The sequence below is a fragment of the Mercenaria mercenaria genome, chromosome 12 (genome assembly GCF_021730395.1).
Source record: "Mercenaria mercenaria strain notata chromosome 12, MADL_Memer_1, whole genome shotgun sequence".
In the NCBI taxonomy this organism is placed as follows: Eukaryota; Metazoa; Mollusca; class Bivalvia; order Venerida; family Veneridae; genus Mercenaria; species Mercenaria mercenaria.
This window is the reverse complement of record NC_069372.1, coordinates 6,927,161-6,946,931: the sequence shown is the minus strand read 5'-3', so window position 1 is coordinate 6,946,931 and position 19,771 is coordinate 6,927,161. Positions and strand designations below refer to the sequence as shown.

Genomic DNA, 19,771 nt, shown 5'->3' with positions numbered 1-19,771 from the left:
ACAAAACCAGCTGTAGCGGCCTTTTTATAGTCTTTCAACAGTTTACATGGGAAGGTAAAAATGACAATAAATTCTACGTAGTTATCGAAACTGATGACGGCAGCATACGGAGACAACATCCACGAAATGTTACGACATACTATCTTCATACCCTTCTATTTTGAAACGCAGTGGCAGCGGAAGCATATTCGGTAATAAAAGAACATGGTACAATGAAGGACAGCATCAGAGGCGAGAGTTGTACGTGATCACCAAATACAGCGAAGAAGTGTTAATGGTAAGCTTTGTATAAAACCGCTTCCTTTTTGCAGAAATTCTGAAACTAAAAAAAAAAAGTAGAAGGAAGTTTCCTTAATGTCCTTCCGCCCAAAACCTGGTAGATATGCAATTTTATAGAATCTGCGGAATCAGTACAATAATTTTTGCATGCACACAAAGGAACTCGCACGTGATCTTTAGCATTTACCCTGTTGTGAATAATATCTCATACTATAATGTGCCCCACTTTGTGTTGTTTTTCCTGCTTGTCTGATTGTTTGCTCTCTGTGTCTGTATTAGTTGTGCGTGCGTGTGTGCGTGTGTGTCTTGTATACGTGCGTGTTTGCGCCGCAGTGGTTTGCGGTGTAGGGAGACTGGGTTTTAGGAACGTTGCTTTGCCTGTTGAATATTTATCCTTGCTTTTTTCCACTTTCCCCCAACAGCCCTACCCTTTTATCTACCCCTTACCACTTTTTTGTATTTTGCATATAATTGAAATGTACAGGTTGCTGAATTTCGAAGCAACCCGCCTGTTATAGTTTCTTTTTGTTTCGGGACTACTTTGCGATGCTGTGTTTAGGGTGTTCTGTACTTGCGGGAAATCTACCCTTACCTTTTATGTTTTTCTCTATATGATTGTTTCTTCAAATGAGCAGAAAATTTGCCTTCTTTACTCCAAAATTATTTTTTCCTTCTAATAGTGTGTATAGGACAAACATTACTTTTTCACAGACACATGCAAAACTGTAATACTGTGTGGGCTAGCGGGTAAATAATTTTGGGTAAGGAATTACTTTTTGATGACCGTCACATAACACAATTGTTAGAAATATTGTAAAGAAATAATCATATTTATAATTTGAATAATACGAGATGGCTTAACAGGTTTTTGATTAAAAAAATAGAAAAACAAATAATGATAAATGGACACACTTCAGTGATAGGCATACGTTAAGTAATACTTATTACCCTAAGTATAAACAGTAAATAATGTTCTATATATGCAAAGAATGTTCAGTATAGTTTGATGGTCAATTCATAGACTCGCCTGCCGATAAGAAAATCAGCATGATTTACCTTGCCTTCGTTAGGTAAGGACCACTATCGTGCTGAATAACATTACCTAAATAACGGATCATTCTATCATTAAAATTAAAAAAAAAAAAAACATCGCTGACCTCGAAATCGAAGTATAGTCGTTGTCGATCGTGAAGATCATTTTAAATGAGTTGATGATTAAAAAGCAAACAATATCAAGGCGTACAAAGGAAAAATACTGACTAAATATCTCAATACTATATATACAAGAAGATCAGAATATTAAAGCGATGATTACTGTCATATTAGTATACATTGAAAAATGTATTTGAATGTTAATTATGGCTAATATGATTTGAATTATAGAGAGGCATTGCATTATGTGTTCCTTTTATTATAACCTTAATTTAATTTCGGAAATTTGACACTTAATGGGAACGTTGCTCTATACATAGAAGAATATACCGCATTAAATCAATCTTTTTACATATATCATTTCTTGTGATACGATATGTTTGAAATTTAAAAACTGTTTACTTTGAATAGAGTGGAGCTAATATTTCAAGGTAATATTACTTTATATGGAAAATTGTTTAACTAAACTCAGTTATCGCTTACAATTCATTTTCGTATGGAGAGAGCTGGCTACATTGAGTAATACTAGAAGTGCTTCTTAAAATATCTTTTCATACCGACCATTTAAATCATCCATGCTTTTTATTTACTACATTATAACCTGACTGGCTAGTTGTATATATGTATAAATAACAACAGTTTAAATTTTACCACTAAACTCTGAACAGAAGCTATGTACATTATTATGAAACTGCTTTTGTTTAAGTGTAAGCAACTTTGATTTTTCAATTAGCAGCTGAGAAATTCCGCTCTCCTGCAAAGAATTGTCGGCAATCCACATGTGATAAACACCGTGATATGTGCTTAATAGATTGTCAATACCAGTTAAAAGAAGAAAGTTCGTTTCAGGAAATCAACGAAATTACGCAAAATAAACGGTAAGGTTTAGAGATAGTGAACTTGTGTTAACGGTCGAAAGAGTAACGAACGGACGTATCGTGTATATCTACATCTTTTTATTAAAATAACAGCACTAATAATACATCACTGGAGGATATTCTTAATATTCTTAATATGGATAATCCCTTTCATTTTTTGATCAATTGGTGGATACTAATTATCTTTGAGAGTTCCAATTAAATAAACTAACAAATAGTTTGCATTACTGCATCATTTATAGATTTACATCTCTGTATTTATGACAATATCATACAAATGTTATGACAACAGGGATGCTTTTCACTGGTCACATAGATACAATCTTTGCCCGTCTATCGGTACCTCAGTATTTGGAATTTAGATCATGTTACATCAATTGCTCACTGACGAATATAAAAATGTCATTTTCGATGAAAATGTCGTCAGATATAATCTTTTTCAATCGTATGTGGTGATATTCCACAAAGAGTTTCTGTTGTGAATAAGCACATACATAGTGAAAGTTTTAATGCAACAATGTCTATTTAGGTTGAACAAGATGACATGAAGTTTGCAATAATTTAAATATGTATCGCTATTTAATGGTTTTCATTTTAGTTTGGAAAGCATGGGCGTGTTTAAAATGAGTGGAGGATGAAAGGCTCTACGCATACTCTACGCAAATTTCATATTAAATTGTAAATGACTTAAACCACGATGTATTTTATATATTCAGGTATTTGAATGTTTCTCTTTTATAATTGAGCTAGTTTTCACTTGAGAAATCATAAAAGTACCTTCATCGATAAAATAGTCAAATAACTGCGGTTGTTGCAACATCAATCTTCCTAACAGCGCGTAACAACACACTGATTCCAATGACAATGTCTGATAGATACATGTTCCTTATATACCGAGTTGGCGTACATAAACAAGCGTTAAGTCGAGTCTTAGTAGCCCTCCTCGATTAAATAAAGTGCTATTCACGGGATCCTTCAAATCAAAGTGATCAGGTAATAAGTCATTATTGAACACTCGCATTTGCTTTTTATGAAGCTCCCCCAGTTTTGTTAATTTATAGCTAATGCTAGATTATTATCTAACTCATTTCTGTGTAGAATTAATTATCTTTCTATCTATTCTAACATTAAAATACTATTCTAAATCTGACCATCTTTAAAACAAACTTTTTTTAATATCTGCCTGAATTCTCGACAGGAAATTACTTAAAAGAAACTTATAACCTGCTCTTGTGGCTATGATACTATGTTACTGAATACACATAATAACATAGAGCGAATATTTACCTGATAAAAGCATCATCTTGTATAGACTGTAATATAATAGGAGCTGTCAATCAGCATGCATAGACTAGAATACTTGGCAAAACCAGTTACACAGTTATTGTAATTTGTTTACAACATAAGTCGGACGGAGCATATTTACGTCACGTAAAATCAGTTATCATCAAGCAATCGGTTGTTTTTCAACGCATTTCATTGACATTTAAATAGGAATAATTTGCTGCCGGAGTGTTGTGCAGAGGTAGTCGACCATTTGCAATAGATACATATGCAACAACCTCAGATAATTTCTTCATATTCTGAATGCAGATGTTATTATCGTCACATTTGGTGAAAGTAGATAATGTTTTATTTTCTTTATAAGTATAATGATGCATCACACTGTAGCGCTACATGAGAAACCTAATCGCACAAATGCTTATCCATCATGTGGTTACCCGTTTTTTATGGGGATGTGGTTTACTAACTTCGTAAGATCTTGGGTCATGGTAATTTTCTACATGTATTTGGTAAAAACAGTTGGGTCGTAACCTCTTTTAATAAAACGTTTTATATTTTGAGACATACCGCATGTTTAGTGTTCAATCCGTTTACAGTTGGACACTACGCGTCCCTCTTTGATTATGTTTGACGGAAGAGGGGGAGGACTCTATGATAAGAAGTTTTTAAATCCTACCAGGACTGAACTGTTTTGATATCTGTCTTCTGGCCTGTTTCGTCGGCCCTTAAGGGTGTTTCTCTTGTTGCTCTGTCTTCTGAAAAGGTATTGAGTACATATGTTTTTGGTTCTAAAGGTTTGCTTTTTATATATTTATACACGAGCATTTTTGTGTTTTACATGCCATGCCTTTTTGTTTCCATTAAGTGTGTTAGAGATTCTCCTGGAGGGGATTACTTTTATTTTCACTGTCCCGTGTCTTTAGAACATGATGGGGGTAAGAGTGGGGTTGGGTGTGCACCATAAACCGGTTTAAGCTCCCCAGTGGTGTTTTTGCCACTGACCGTACCAAGGCGTGCCCCACTGTATTCCTTTGTTTGTTCGTTTTGTCCTAATGTGTTGGCTTTGTGTGTATGCGCGTGTATGTATATGTGTGTGTGTGTTTGTTGTGTACGCGTTTGCGTGCTGTGGGTTTCGTTTTTGGGAGGCTGCGTTTTTGGTACGTGGCATTCCCTATTTGATATTTGTTTTTGTTTTTTTATTATAAGACCTCTTGACAATTTCCTCAAGGCGTTGTAGAAAACCATTATGCATTAACTATCCCGAAACAAGAGCCTGATAAATACCTAGTTGAGACAAGAGTTGTCTTTCAATACAAACATGGTTTTAATTGTATCTTACTAGTATTAGACAATTGGAAAGACTTGGACAATATTAGATATCAGAGGTCAGATTGTGGTAAATTATGACATCTATCCAAATCATAATTAAGATATAACGGAATGTTTTTTTCTTATTTGTTTAAAGCCAGCGTGACTTTAGTCCTGCTTTACGGGACATTGACTTTTAATGAGAAAAATACAACCGGACAGCTGACACAATTTTAGTCTGGATAAAAACCATGTTTTATACCCCGGCACAACTCCGTTCCATCCAGCTGTGGAAACAAGTTGACCCCTAATTACGAAACATGTTTGAAACCGCAACATTCGTCCCATTATTTTACTAGTAAAATATCGAGTCACAATAACAAGATATCTCTTTATTATGATCTTGTCCTTAACCCGTTATTTTACTTCCGCTTCACTCCCGGCAGGACTGCTAGACTAAGTAAGTTTTTAATCTTTAATCAAGACTCGAAACGTCGGTTCGTTGCGCTATCGACTGAACAACCAGACAACTATCATAGATTCGAACAATTATGGAATATTGGCTAAACCGTAACATTAACTTAATAGAACTGTTGATTTCTTTAAACGAGATATGTTCTGTTAATTGGTATTGACTAACCATTAGGCACATATCACGATGTTCATCAAATGCGAACTACCGATTATTCTTTGCAGGAGGGCGGCATTTCCCAGCTGCTTAATGATAAATCAAACTCGTGCATACTTAAACGAAAGTGATTTCATAACAATGTATATTACTCTTTTTAAAGTATTGTAAAAGTTGGAATATGCTTTGTCGCAATTTTTCATATATGAAGAGTGACAAAGTAAGAATCGGAGTCCATTAGAGGTCTGTGTAATGGAATAAGCCGGTGCTAGGGAGCATGAGAATATGTTGCGCTTTTCATTACGGCTAATACACAGTGTCCTCACATTTATTCAGTCTGGCTATCTTTTGTTTATAAAAAACATCTGTAAAGCGATTTATGTCAAACTTCAGTATATTTGATACGTACATGTATTATAGGGTCTTTGTTGTTTTCTTTTTTACACTGATATACTAATAAATGAGGTATATACAACTTTAAATTTAATCAACAAAGGTTAGCCTGAAAATGAAATGTTAAACATGTGCTATCGCACAAAAAAGATGTGTTTGGAAAATATATACATGTAACATAATTAGTCAAATGTTAATGTTACATATTTCTAAAATTAAATCTTAAAATGTTATTCTTTAATTAGTTTTGAAATTAAAAAGAAATACATTAGTATTTGCTTTTAAACAATGACACCATTTTAGCTGATTTATTCTAGCTTTTAACTTCGCAATGTGTTAAATGTCTCTTCGGTGGTTATAAACTACTTTTAAATACTTTCTGAGTTTTATTGAGAAAATGTGATACGAATATGGATTACTTTTTTTTGCTTGCGTTCTTTGAAATTAAAGTTTTAGAACTTTTCTTACCGTGTTCGTTTAAAAAGGTACAAAATTGTAATTTCAGGTTTCGAAAATATGAGTCATCCTTAAAATATAAAATCGTCATTACAGGGATGAAAACTTCTGCTTTGTTTTTCCTATACGAGGGTTGTTCAAATATGAATGCATCTAAGCACATAAAAATGTATCCTTGATAGATTTCAATGAAAATTGTATTTGGTCCCCTCGAAGTATTCACCTCAAACAGATGTGCAAAGTTTAAGTCTTCTAATCCAATCCTTGAAGACATTTTCATGGTCTTTTCTATGTATACTATGAAGAGACTGGAATATTGCAGAACCAAATTTTGGACCAGAAAGGTATTTTTGAGCCTTGGGAACAAAAAGAAGTCACACTGGGCAAGGTCAGGCGAATAAGGCGGTTGAGGGAGCAAAACAACCTCTTCCTGCTTCAGAAAGTCTTGTACAATAGATGCCTAGTGCGATGACGCATTGTCATGTAGTAATCTGACATTGGCCAAACCAGTTGCGGGTCTTCGATTTTTGAAATATTTCTTCAGTTTTCGAAAAACTTTAGTCTTGTAAAACTTCGCATTTACGGATTTGCCTTTAGGTACAGCAACCTGAATGGCAGACCCCGAGTTGTGAAGAATATGGCATACATTACCTTCTTAACACGCATGGTCCGCTTTGCAATGCATTGTCTTTTGCCAGACTTTATTGCCCATATTTTGTTCTGAATCTTTCGTTTGGGCTAAAAAACGTGAACCCATTTCTCGTCACCAGTGACGACATTTGCGAAAGACCGTGCATTGTAATTTGGAAACTGTTTAAGCAACAAGTTTGCACATCGCACGCGTGCCTTTTTCTGCTCATCTGTCAACAGATGGGGAATCCGTCTAGCACAGACCTTTCTCATTTTCAAATTACGTTTCAAAATTGTATGAGCTGCTCCTAATGAGATGCCAACCATACTAGCTATTTGCCTAGCGGTGTATCTTGCATCAGTAGCAACTATTTCTTTCACTCTAGCAACCATCTTGGCAGACGTTGCTGTTTTCGGCCGACGGCCATGTGGTACATCTTCTGTTTAAACTAAGAAATATTTGAATTTCTTAAACCAAAGAATAACTGTCGAAAAAGACATTTCATTATGCCCATAAACAGAACATATTTCATCAAAAATGTCTTTACACCCTATGCAAAGAATACTACGATTCTTGATATAGGACCGTATTTCAACGGCGTACGCTGACCTTCTTCCAACCATTTTTGTATTAGTATACACGAGTAGGCAATGTTTAGCGAGCGATATACACAGCTAAAGTGCACGGATTTTAATGGGTGTGGTATCAATGTAAAGCTAACATGTTTATCTACTCAATAATCTTAATTTCCTCGTAATTTTTGCATTATTGAGCGAGATGACGTTCTAGATGCATTCATATTTGAACAATCCTCGTACTTATAGCGGTCTATGAATGGAAAGGTAAAAAGGTGTAACAAGGTACATAAAGGCATACTCAGCTAATAAATACCAGGTTTTAATTATTCCGTTCAAATTGACCTCAATTTAAATAAATGAAAAATATTGCCATAAAATATTACTCAAATGTTATGTCAATCAAAGAAAAGTTATGACAGACATGCAACGCTATTATAGTCTTTGTAATTAGCAAAGATTAATGTAAACTTACATAAAAATAATGCGGTTGATCTTATCATTTACATTTCCTTAACTTTCAAAAGCAATATTAATGAAAAAAAAAGTTTTTAATACGTGTTTTATTTTGCTAATATAATTAATAAACAGACAAAGAACAAAGCGTTGTATACATAATTCAGTTTTCAGTGTAATAGTAAATAATAGCAATGTCAATATTATTAAGATTGGGGTTTCTTCTCTTCAAATCTAAAACTGATCTCAAATAGTGCTTTTTTTCTTATTATGCGGTTCTCCTTACTTTTACAATACAATAGAAAATAGATTTTATTATCTTTCTCGTGCAATGTACAAACCTAAACAATATTTTTTGCTATTTCATAGTACAAGGAGCTACTATCTCACATATTCTGTGAATGATATCATTTGGCAAGAGATATAGGTATGGTAAAATACAATAAACATATTAGACATTGAAATATAATTAGGAACAAAGCATACACATTGTATTTAGTTTTTAGATTTTAAATGCTGGCACACCTCGTGCGAGATTCTCATCTAAACTTGTCCAGAAACTAGTTCGGATACCGAAAAAAGTGACATTTAGTGACCACTTACAATTATCAAAAAGATTGTTCTCTCCTTAACTAAATATATCTAGACATCTATCATGCGCTGACAAACTGTTCGAACGTCACTTTTTTTTACAATATTTGGTAACTTTTCATATTGGTTTGGCATGTAAGGATCCCGCCATGTATAATTAAGATTTAACTTAATTTAAAATGCATTAAAAACATTAATGTTCAATTTACTCAGAATAAACATAACAAACTGAATAAATTGTATTGACTGACACCCCTGTAATCGTCAATATAGAGATCCGCCGCTGCTTTATTTACTAACTAATCTAAACCTATCTAGACAAATTAACGACAGCGTATTATTCCGCAATAACAATTATTACCGAGACTTATTTAAAGCAGTTATACGGAAGAAAATATATTTGTAACGTGTAAATATCCTGTACAATAAACTGTTTCAATGTGGACTGTGTTATGAAAGAGGTTTAAACTAATACCTAATACAAAGATGTGTGTAAAGACAATTTTAAAGAGATTGTGCAAACTTTTATGAAATACTTTTCATCATATTTTGAATTGAATTAATAATATTACGAAATGGGACACTTAAACGTTTTGGTAAAATACAATAAAAGCGAAGAGGATCTTAAATTTATAGCTTATAATTGGATTTAATTTTGAACAAAATAACCCGCAAGCATTGCTTAAGTGATATGTTAAGAGAAGGAAGGAGGTGAAATTATAAACAGGAAAGGAAAATTTGAACCTGTTCAGTGTTTATTCTGTTTTAAATGATATACATTGAAAACAAAAAAGGAGAAAGGTAAACTTATTTAGTGTTATTTTCTTATTCATCAATAAAATACAAGTGTGGTGGGCTATAATGATTAGGTGTTGATTAATGCATAACATAACTTTTAGGCCCAAACAGGTTATAAATAGATAAAATAGTTGCTTCTTTTTTTGTACATGTATATTTTATTTCAAATTATTTATTGAATATTTTATCAAGAACATGAAATATGGTACCTGATCTTTTAATTTAACACAGAATATCGAACCTTTTTGAAATATGTATTGTTATACAATATTCAAGGTTGTCTCAGATCATCTGATATAAAGTTGGGGCAAAGGGCAAATCCTTGATAAAAACTGTTGAAATGTAGCCCACGTCACAATATAGTTCCAAAAGATTTAATAAAACGCGAAAAATAACAATGACGATAGGAATTCAAAAGAATTGTTGATTTTGATAGAAAGATTGGTAAGAATTTTGCAAACTTGGATCTAGTAATACAATACATAACTACGATGCTACACTTTCTTTACCTGTATTATGTACAGCTTTGTAACACATGTCCTTGACATTCTGTTGAAGTGTCTATTAATTACAGACAATTATATGACCCATTCATTGACAGACACGTAATGATTGTATTTTCATTGTTGTACACATATTGTAACACGTTATAAAAGAAGCACTTACCTAATATCAGGTATTGATAGAGTTCTGAAGCTTACTGTAATATTCTACGAAATGAGTCTTTCCTGATTTATATTACATTGAATTGCCTAGTTATATATATATGTTTTACACATCGAATGATATTGGAATGACAAGTATGCAAACACGACTAAGGAAAGTTACTGTGCTTTATGGAGATATCTAAATTTCCTGATCTAAAAATACTACATAAACAATGTATGAAATAGAACATACTACATTGCAGTAAACTGTTGTAGGAGGGCATTTTATTGCAATAATATTATGTTTATATATTGTCTTTTGTCTTCTTTGAGTTACATTTAGCCCGTTATTTCATACGTTCTTTTATGTGTAGACACATAGATATAAATAAATAGTACAATAGTAACATATAATAAAAAAGTAACCAAACAGCAGTAATATATACTGATAAAGACAAATAAAACATAAAGCTCATTAAATCTGGAACACACGTTCTTAGGTAAAATGTAAAGCTACATTAAAAAGGCTTGTCAATCAACTTTATTTTTGAAATTATAATCAATTTTCTATCTATGGCGAAATTTTACTGTCGCAATCTTACTTTACATAAATAAAATCACAACACATTCATGAAGATGTAGTAATGTTTTGTTACTGCCTCCATTTCAGATATTGAGAGAAAAACTACTACCTTGACAAATTACCTGGGCAAGCAGCAGGTTATATAGAGAACGTATCAATGTATTGACAAATGTGGATATCGCTATACATTCTACAGCAGAGAGAAAGTGAACGATCGTTAGATGTAATGTGACTTGTAAATAAGAAGCAATGTGAATCAAGGTGTTAAGAAAATATAAGATGTAGCCATTCGTGATTTGATTTTTATTGATATTGAGAAAGCTATTGAAGGAAACCATTTTGAAAAATTCAGTCACACGTGAGTTATTGCTGCAATTAGATAAGAGATGGTTGTAAATATGTTTGGATATAAATTGTTGTAGCAAATGGATAGAATAGATATGAGTGCTGGCGTATACATGAAATAACAGCGGATGATTATAATTATCAAGCATATTCTAAACAGCTTAAATGTGCGGATTACACTGCTTACATAAATATGACAATCGTAACAGAAAATAGCACATTGTCAACTTCAGAATCAAGTGTTGAAGGCAACGTTCCTGCGGGAATGAGATCGTATGATTTTGGAGAAATTCAGGGACAAGGTACAAGTGGTTCCTCTTTCAATGAAAATATTCATAAAACAGAAACGTATGTAAGCGAATTCACTACCAACGGAGGTTTATTAAATGTTACCACGTCAGGGTTTGATAATAGTACAGAGGAAAGCAATAGCGAAGTCGATGATATTCATTCAAGTTTTAATCTAGCAATAATACCCACTGTGGCGGCCTTTCTTTTTATAGTAATAATTTGTATTAAGTGTTGTAAATGGTTTCGGCAGTATGCAAGGGGCGGTAGTAAAGACGATAAATTCTATGCAGTTATCGTTACTGATGACGACAAACAATACGGGCATATTGATATAACTTCGGATACAACATCTACGGCATGCTACGACACGGTGTCGTCATATACTTCATTTTTGAAACGTAGTGGCAACGAAAGCACATTAAGCTCTATAAGAACATGGCACCAAGACAGCATCAAAAGCATGAGTAATACGACATCAGCGACTGCAAACACGAAAAAAAGTATTAATGGTGAAATAAAACCATTAGCCTCCTTGAGTAAAACTAGTACTAAAGTAGATGAAACAAATGGAGACTTTAATGTTAGAATTTCTTCAACCTCCAGCGCGGAAACTGTCAGTGAGCAGTTGACTGATTCCCCTGCCATCAGACGTAATAATAGATTTAGAGTTTCCTTCGTGACAGAAACAAAACCATCAGCATCCGAATATAGAACTCCTAACGGCAGTATAAACCACGAGAAATTCATACGTTCGAGTTTGAAAAAGTCACCAACAGCAACATCATATGAAACAGCGTCACAAAGCAGCAAATCGGAAAGAATTTCGAAACAAGCAAAAATGATAGATGTTGGTACACAGACTAACAAATCATTCAGGTACAGTTTACGCAAATCAAAAGCGCATGCTAGTGAAAGCGAAATTGACGAAAGACTTCTTTCTAGACATAGTACGTACTCTTTGGCATTGCAGTCCGATGAGGGTCAACGTAAAGATAGTGACAGTAATATCATGAGTACAAACAGTGATAAAAATAAATTACCACATGTAAATCATTCCAGCGCTTCACTTGAAAAAGATATGAAAAGTTTACATTCAACGGTAATTCCTGAAATCTTAAAATATCCATTCGACACAAATGTCGAAGTGATACAACACTGCAAACAAACTAAAGAACCAAATGAAGATTTAGAGTTGGATGACGATGTGTTCATAGAGGAAATGATAACAGATTCAACACCACAGTCTTATAAAAAGCAGCATCTCAATTCGAGTATTTCTTCAGAACCTTATAATAGTGCAAAGGAAAAGAGTGAAGAAAAATTATTTCAAGGATTCAAAGTTCAACCTGAAATATGTTTTTGCAGTCATTGCATGACCAAAATATGTAGAAATACAGTTGAAACTATCTGTGATGAAGGGATTTTGCAAGTTTCTGATATTAATCCTGTGGTCCAAATAATGTGTGAAAATTGCAAATTGGTGAATATGTATAAACAGAATGTTTCCTGCAAAACAGAAAATAACACAACAGACGAATTTCCTATACAAACTCGCAGTGAATTCATCGAAATCCACGAAAGACCATCAAGCACGATTTCACTGGAGAGCAGCGGGTATGCCGAACTGTCTTCCAGTGAAAGTTACTCTAGTTTTTCATGACAGATATCAATAATATGCTCATTCCACGAATTTGTGACATACACGAACTAATAAATAATTTGCCTTATACATATACACAGTTACCAGTTTATTACCTGCATGAATGTTATACTCAATTTTATATTGCAGATTGTAACACTTATTTATTTTCTGACTCAGTTACCCAAGAAATAAACGGTTTAATCAATTTAACATCCTATCCAACATATCACATATCATCTATATTACATATCATCTATTGAAACTGTATATTAAATTCCATACGCATATATAGCATCACGTACGTACAACTGATACTTAGCATTAACCTCGCTTTGCATAATAATAATAATGATAACAATAATAATAATAATAGCTTCTTTAGTTATTAATTGAGCAGAACATGTGCCGTCGTTACGCTTCATATTATATCTTATGGGCAACGTATATTTTACAGTTAAACATCTCGAACGTTCAACTTGTAATTATAAACACACGACATATAATCTCAGGCTTATAATCTCCAGGCTTATTTCATATTTATAATTGTAATTGTTTGAGCAAGTGTTTTTTAAAAAGAACGCACCAAGAATGTTTGCAATGTATTCTTTTGTAAAAGCAATAGATAGGTCTGATTAGTTAAATGAGAAGTGTTTAATGATTTTTCTTTACCACACGTTTTACTATTTCTTAATATTTTAAACGATGACCTGGAATCTAGTTTAGGAACATATGAATGATAGGACTTTTTCTTCCCTTGTTTGATTGTTCTGGAATCTTTAACTCTCAAGATATTAACTGATTGTAGATTTTCATCAGTTGGTTATATATTAACATTTTAGTGGTGGCTCTATGTTTTCGGACCGTGTTCTTACAATCATCATTAAATCATGGTTTATTTTTATGACCCCTGCGTTCAGATGTTTTTTAGAATGGACTTGTCGCGAATATCTGATAGAATAACAGAACCTTGACCGACAAGATCACAAAAGAAATGTGAAATTCTGAAAAGCAAAATCATTTTTACATGAAAATTGAAACTAATCAGCTCTATTAAAATTAAAATATGTATTGTGATATGAAGGTTGATGAAAACAATTTGAGACAATAGTTGGAAAATGTGTTAGTTTCTAATTATCGCAATAAAATAATTTTTGTACATATTTTAGGCTTGCTGTACTGTTCTAGCCACAACTACAGTATTATCAGCATGCAATAAGAAAAATTATACTGAGTTGGAAAGAAATTTTGCCAATGTTAGAACTAACTGAATAAAAGTAATTATACATGATTGTATATGTGTTCCTGTGACAAGATATCGCAAAATGTGCTGGTCTAGCATTGAACATTTGCACCACACAATTATTAATTACCATTCAACATATCCAAGTCCACTAAGATGCAAAAAACGTAAATAAAGGATTTGATCTTACCCTTTTGGCCATTATCGGTTTTCCAAAAAAACAAACTGACTTCATCAATTATGATACAAACATATTACAGGAAATGTGTTGGTAATATTCAGTAAGTAATAATATTTCATCTTTGTCAGAAAGAGTACTGGAACGTTTTATCTGAGCACCTAAATTGTTACCTCTTGTTTACCTCCTATTTTCGCACGGTTTACAGAAGCGATTGAGAACTCTCAGTGTCCTTAGACTTGTAGGTAAATTGATACCAACGATTACTCGGCAACGACCGGTGCATATATGAAAATCCGCTCATTTTGATGTCAACTCATCTGATTTGATAAGTAACTATTGGGCACGGTGATTACTGTTCTGTCACATTTAGTATTGCTCATGAATCAGACCATTCCATTCACACAGCTATTTCAAGAAACAAAGAAACGGGTGGAATTGTTACTTCAATGAATTCCAGTTGATCCGATTGGAATTCCCAAACGAGCGTCCCCATACACTACAGAATATCGTTGATTTCTTTAAACAAGATATGTTCTGTTAATTGGCATTGACCAAGCATTTAAGCACAGTTCACTATTTTATCTAGTACGGACTGTCGATTATTCTTTTCAGGAGAGCGGCGTTTCTCGGGTGCTTTATATTGATGAATCAAAGGAAAAGACGCATAATGTAAAGTTTCTAATAGCTCACAATCAAGTTTACTGCAAATGTCCATATACAAAATGGTCTCTGATTTTCTCTTTTACCCGGATTTTATTGATATTTAAGAAATATACCAACTTCAAATCACATGGAATAAAGTTTAAAAGATTTAGATCTAACAGAATTAACTGTATTTGGTATATTGTTCTTCATGTTAAGTTTCAACTTTCTTAAATCAATTTGTTTTAAAGATCAGAGTTATTTCTGTTGTATTTGCAATTTTATTTAGATATTAGGAAACGTAGTGAAATCTCTAACCAAGTATTAACATTTTGTACAATAACACTATTTAATATGTTTATATTAGCCCTACTTAAGATTCATAATAGTTTAACAATTCTCTAAGGTGGTTATAAACAATTTTTGTGTGTTCCATTCCTTTTTTTCAAAGACGTTATAAACCTAAATTCATATTTGAATATATGCAGAATTACTTCGTTAGATCACTAAAAATAAATCAACATGGTCGTGTGTATAATCAGTACTGTGTGTGTTAGGTTTAATATAGGGAACATCTAACACTTTAAATAAAAGTAAAAAGGAACTCTGTCGTCTTCAAAACAAGTATAATTCATGTCATGTGAAAATTAAATATATTTTGTGAACATTTGCGTCTAAAGTTGGTCCAAACTGCAATTATCATGTTTGAAACCAGAGCGCTATATTTGCGTTTTAGACGTATTATGTAACTATGAAATCTCAACCTCTATTTTCTTACACTTGAAATATTTCCTCCGTGAACTGTGACGGAAAAGGATAATGATTTTGTGAATGTACTTTAAGGAATACTTAATGAATTAGTAAGTGCTTAAAATTCTAACGATTTAGATCGTCTTTGTTTCCATTCCCCAAGATTTATAAAATAATAAAAATGTAATAATAATAAAATAATCCCCTATATAAAGCATATGTTACGTGAGTAAAGGTAACACACGCGTAATGTTATCATAAAAAAGATTAATTTAGCGATTGGCAAAGATTTGTTTAATTTATTGTTTCTGAGGTCATTAGGAACAGCTAATACTATATATTTTTTCTTCTATAAAAATGACACATCAAACCGTGTACATTTCATGAGTGCTCATGAACGACTTTCATGCTTGAATGGTAAATAGAATTTCATAAAAGTGTTCTTTTTACTGGAAAGACATGAACGAAATAATACAAAATTAAAGAGCCTTTATTGTGAACTTTATTGTGAACTCTTAATTCTTGAGGAGTAGATGTATGAAAATAAAACACTAGTAGTTATCTTTTTTATTGACTGAGAAATTGGCTGGCTGTTTAATGCCTGCAATATGTTTTGTTATTACATACTCTACGATAGTCGTATGCTACTCTACTTTTGATATTATTATGATAGGGTTAATACACAATATTTTTTGCAAACACTGTACTTTAGTGTATCACTGAAGGTTCCATGTACATCTCAGAATGAACACATCTTCGGATGTCTTGGTACTTGTAACAAGTACAAATTTTGAACTAAATCCGTGGCTAGAGGGCGTGGATGGTAACATATATTATACTCATGTCCATGCACAGGGCCTGCAACCTTTTTTATTTTGTCGTTCCGAGCGACCTGTGGAGTTTCCACTTTTGCTATTTTTACTACTTCGGAGAAGTCTGCACTACTGTAAAATGTCATCATTTTCCTCGTTCTTTTCGTATAATTATATAAAATAAGAACGCGTTTTCCTAAAACTATTTCTAATATAGGTGTAAATAAAATGAATCGTTGGAATCTTTCCAGACTGATTATAAATTACACAGCTTTCCTAAATGTTCCAAACCAATGGTAATAATTGGGACTCGTGTTTCCTTATCTTTCAGATGTAGTAGTAAACGAAAGACGAATGTGATGTTTTTATTGTATCTCGTTTTCCTTATCTTTCATATATTTTTGTCCAGTGCAATGGAAAACAAAAATAATGAGTTCGCTCTTTTAAATCGGTTTTCCTTATTTTTTCAATATCAACATAAACAAAAGTAATGACCATACTGTTAAATCCGTTTTCCTTATTTAGCCATTGTAACAGTAGAAAAAAATACGTTTGTTTCATATGACTCGCGGTTTTCCTTATATTTCAAATGTAATCAAAAATAATACTGATGTTTGGTATAATTCGTTTTTCATTATTTTTACATTAAAAGCGTGAACAAAAATAACGCGGATACACTTTTTCCGTTTTCCTTATTTTTCCAATAATACAGCAGATAACAATGGTACGGTTGTTCCATATAATTCCGTTAATATAAACAAAAACACTGCGGTTGTTCTTGTAACTCAGCCCTACAATTTAATTGCAGATAATCTGTGTAATCTGTCTCAATATAATTTGTTACTTCATTGTACAAGAAACTACTATCCGACATATTTCATGAATGATATTATTTGGCAAGAGATATGGGTAAAGCCGATTAAAGTAAACATATCAGACATTAAAAGACAATGTATCACTAGAAACAGATTATCATATTGTATTTTGCATAAGCGGATTCGAAAGGGTTGCACACCGAGTGCTAGCCTTTCACTAAAATATTCCAGAAACTAGACTTATCATTACATAAAGGATGGCACATCGAGTGCTAGTCTCTTTCTAAAATTATCCAGAAACAATGTTTGTCAAAATTAGTTACCGGAAACAAATGATATACAATTGATTTTTTCTAGCGTGATATTTAGTAACAAGGTGACTTCTTTTAAAGGAGATGTACATTTTGCAAAAGTAGGTGTTTTGATTTTAATCATATATTTTGGTCTTTATATGCACGCTTATATAGACATACTTGCACTGGTATTGGCAATATCATACATTTTTACTCCTTTTTACGCCTAATTATACTTGCTAACAGCAGTGGCTTTTAATTCATTACTTTGCAAAATTAACTATAGACTGAAGCCCCTCTAACCATAAAATCAAAAATCCGCCCTGCATCGTAAATGTAAGTAAGATGTAAGTTACTAATCTTAGCCTTTCTCGATAAATTGACAGCACTACAATATGCCAATGATTCAATTATTTCAGAGCATTTTTAAAGAAGTAGTAGAAAAACTGGTTCCTCCATATCGCAGTACTCTGCATACTAAACTGCTTTAATGCTGACTATGTTTTGAAATATATATAAGGGCAACTTGAAAATGCTTGTTACTTCAAGGTGTGTATTTACTTAAATAATGCGTATTAGAACATATTGGACGATCCCGATTAAGATAAAAATAGGACATCTGATTTTTTTAATTATGTGTCTGATTAATGTCTGAATTTTAAAACAAAACATATCGCATGAATTGCTTAAGTGAAGTGTAATGTGGTGGAAGGAAGTAAAGTAATGATCGAAAAAGGAACTGTCCTTAAACAAGACCATTTAAACGTTTCACAATTAGGATACACATTCAAATATACAAGAAGGAAAATGGTAATCTTATTCAGTATCCTAGTCTTATTTATAGACAAAGTAAAGATCTAAATATATATTGTTTCGTCTAAACAATAAGGAGTCAAGGACACGGTGTGATTTTTAAAAATTATACCAATATCTGATAGCTCTGTATACTTTTGATGTAAACAGAGATAATACTTTAATCAATTTGTTGATTGTAGGATAGTGTTATTACATTAAATGCACAAAAACAAAATGTATTGAAATATCTTTAATAGATACTATTATGTGTTTAACAATAACTTAGGTATAGATCTCAACAACAAAAAGAAACTGTAACGGAAACATATAGCAGACGGGTTGCTTCAAAAATCCGACAAGTATATTTTAATCATATGCAAAATACAAAAATGGGTCAGGGTAGATAAAAAGGTGAGGGTGTTGGGGAAAGTGGAAAAAAGCAAGGATGAATATTCAACAGGAAAATTATTGTACTAGTCTACGTCATAATATGTTTCTCCATAAAATGGATTAAGATGTGCTTTGCCTTTGTAAATTCGTATCTGGCAGTACGAGGTTAAAAGAATTGTTTATTTGACTGATAGGTTTGAAAGGAGTTAAGATAATTAGATCTGACACTGTCCTTATCTATAGTTTTAAACAACATTAACACCAAACTTCCTTGACCTTCTGATGAAGTATCTATTAACTGTAGACAACTATTTAATCTGTTAATTGACAGACACGAAATAATCGTATTTTTATTGTTGTATACATAATGTTACACATTATGAAAGAAGCACTTATCTAATTATAGATATTCATATTACATGGCTGCAAGCATATCAAAATCTATAGAAGTTTATTTTACACGTTAAAACCATTTCGATTGATATTACATTGATTTGTCTACTGACATATATTTTGCGCATCATGAATGCAAGATAAAGCTGAAAGTTTCAAATGAAATTTCAATGCGTATCTATTTTTTCAGTCTATGTGTTTTATGTCCCAGAAAGGCTTCATGAAACAAAATAAATTTAAACTTGCGTCTAATTACGATTTATACATTCGCTGAAAATATTTTCAGAATGTTATTTTAATGTAGCAGCACATTTTGATACTTCATCATACCTCCGCATTTTATATTTTTCTCAGTTGCATTTCATTATTTCATTCAGCTCATTACGTTCATTCATATCTACACCAGGCACTACTGAGTTTAAACGTATTTTATAGATATATATATAGAGTATGTGAAGCAAACGAACTGAATGTACTCAATTTAACAATATATCTTATTAAACTGTGACAGTCCTCTTATCAC

General features: G+C 32.5%; 1 protein-coding gene across 2 annotated transcripts; it reads left to right on the top strand.

Moving 5' to 3' along the window:
- Nucleotides 1–259: 259 nt before the first annotated feature.
- Nucleotides 260–14,222, top strand: LOC123533910 (uncharacterized). Of its 2 annotated transcripts, none has more exons than XM_053519074.1 (2): nt 260–277; nt 10,747–14,222. In XM_053519074.1, exon 2 carries the CDS (start codon nt 11,198–11,200, stop codon nt 12,953–12,955), a length of 1,758 nt encoding a protein of 585 aa, XP_053375049.1. In that variant the 5' UTR covers nt 260–277; nt 10,747–11,197; the 3' UTR covers nt 12,956–14,222. The 2 variants fall into 2 exon arrangements, with proteins under 2 accessions (XP_053375049.1, XP_045171823.2); XM_045315888.2 differs by lacking the exon at nt 260–277 and adding an exon at nt 8,969–9,432.
- Nucleotides 14,223–19,771: the final 5,549 nt, after the last annotated feature.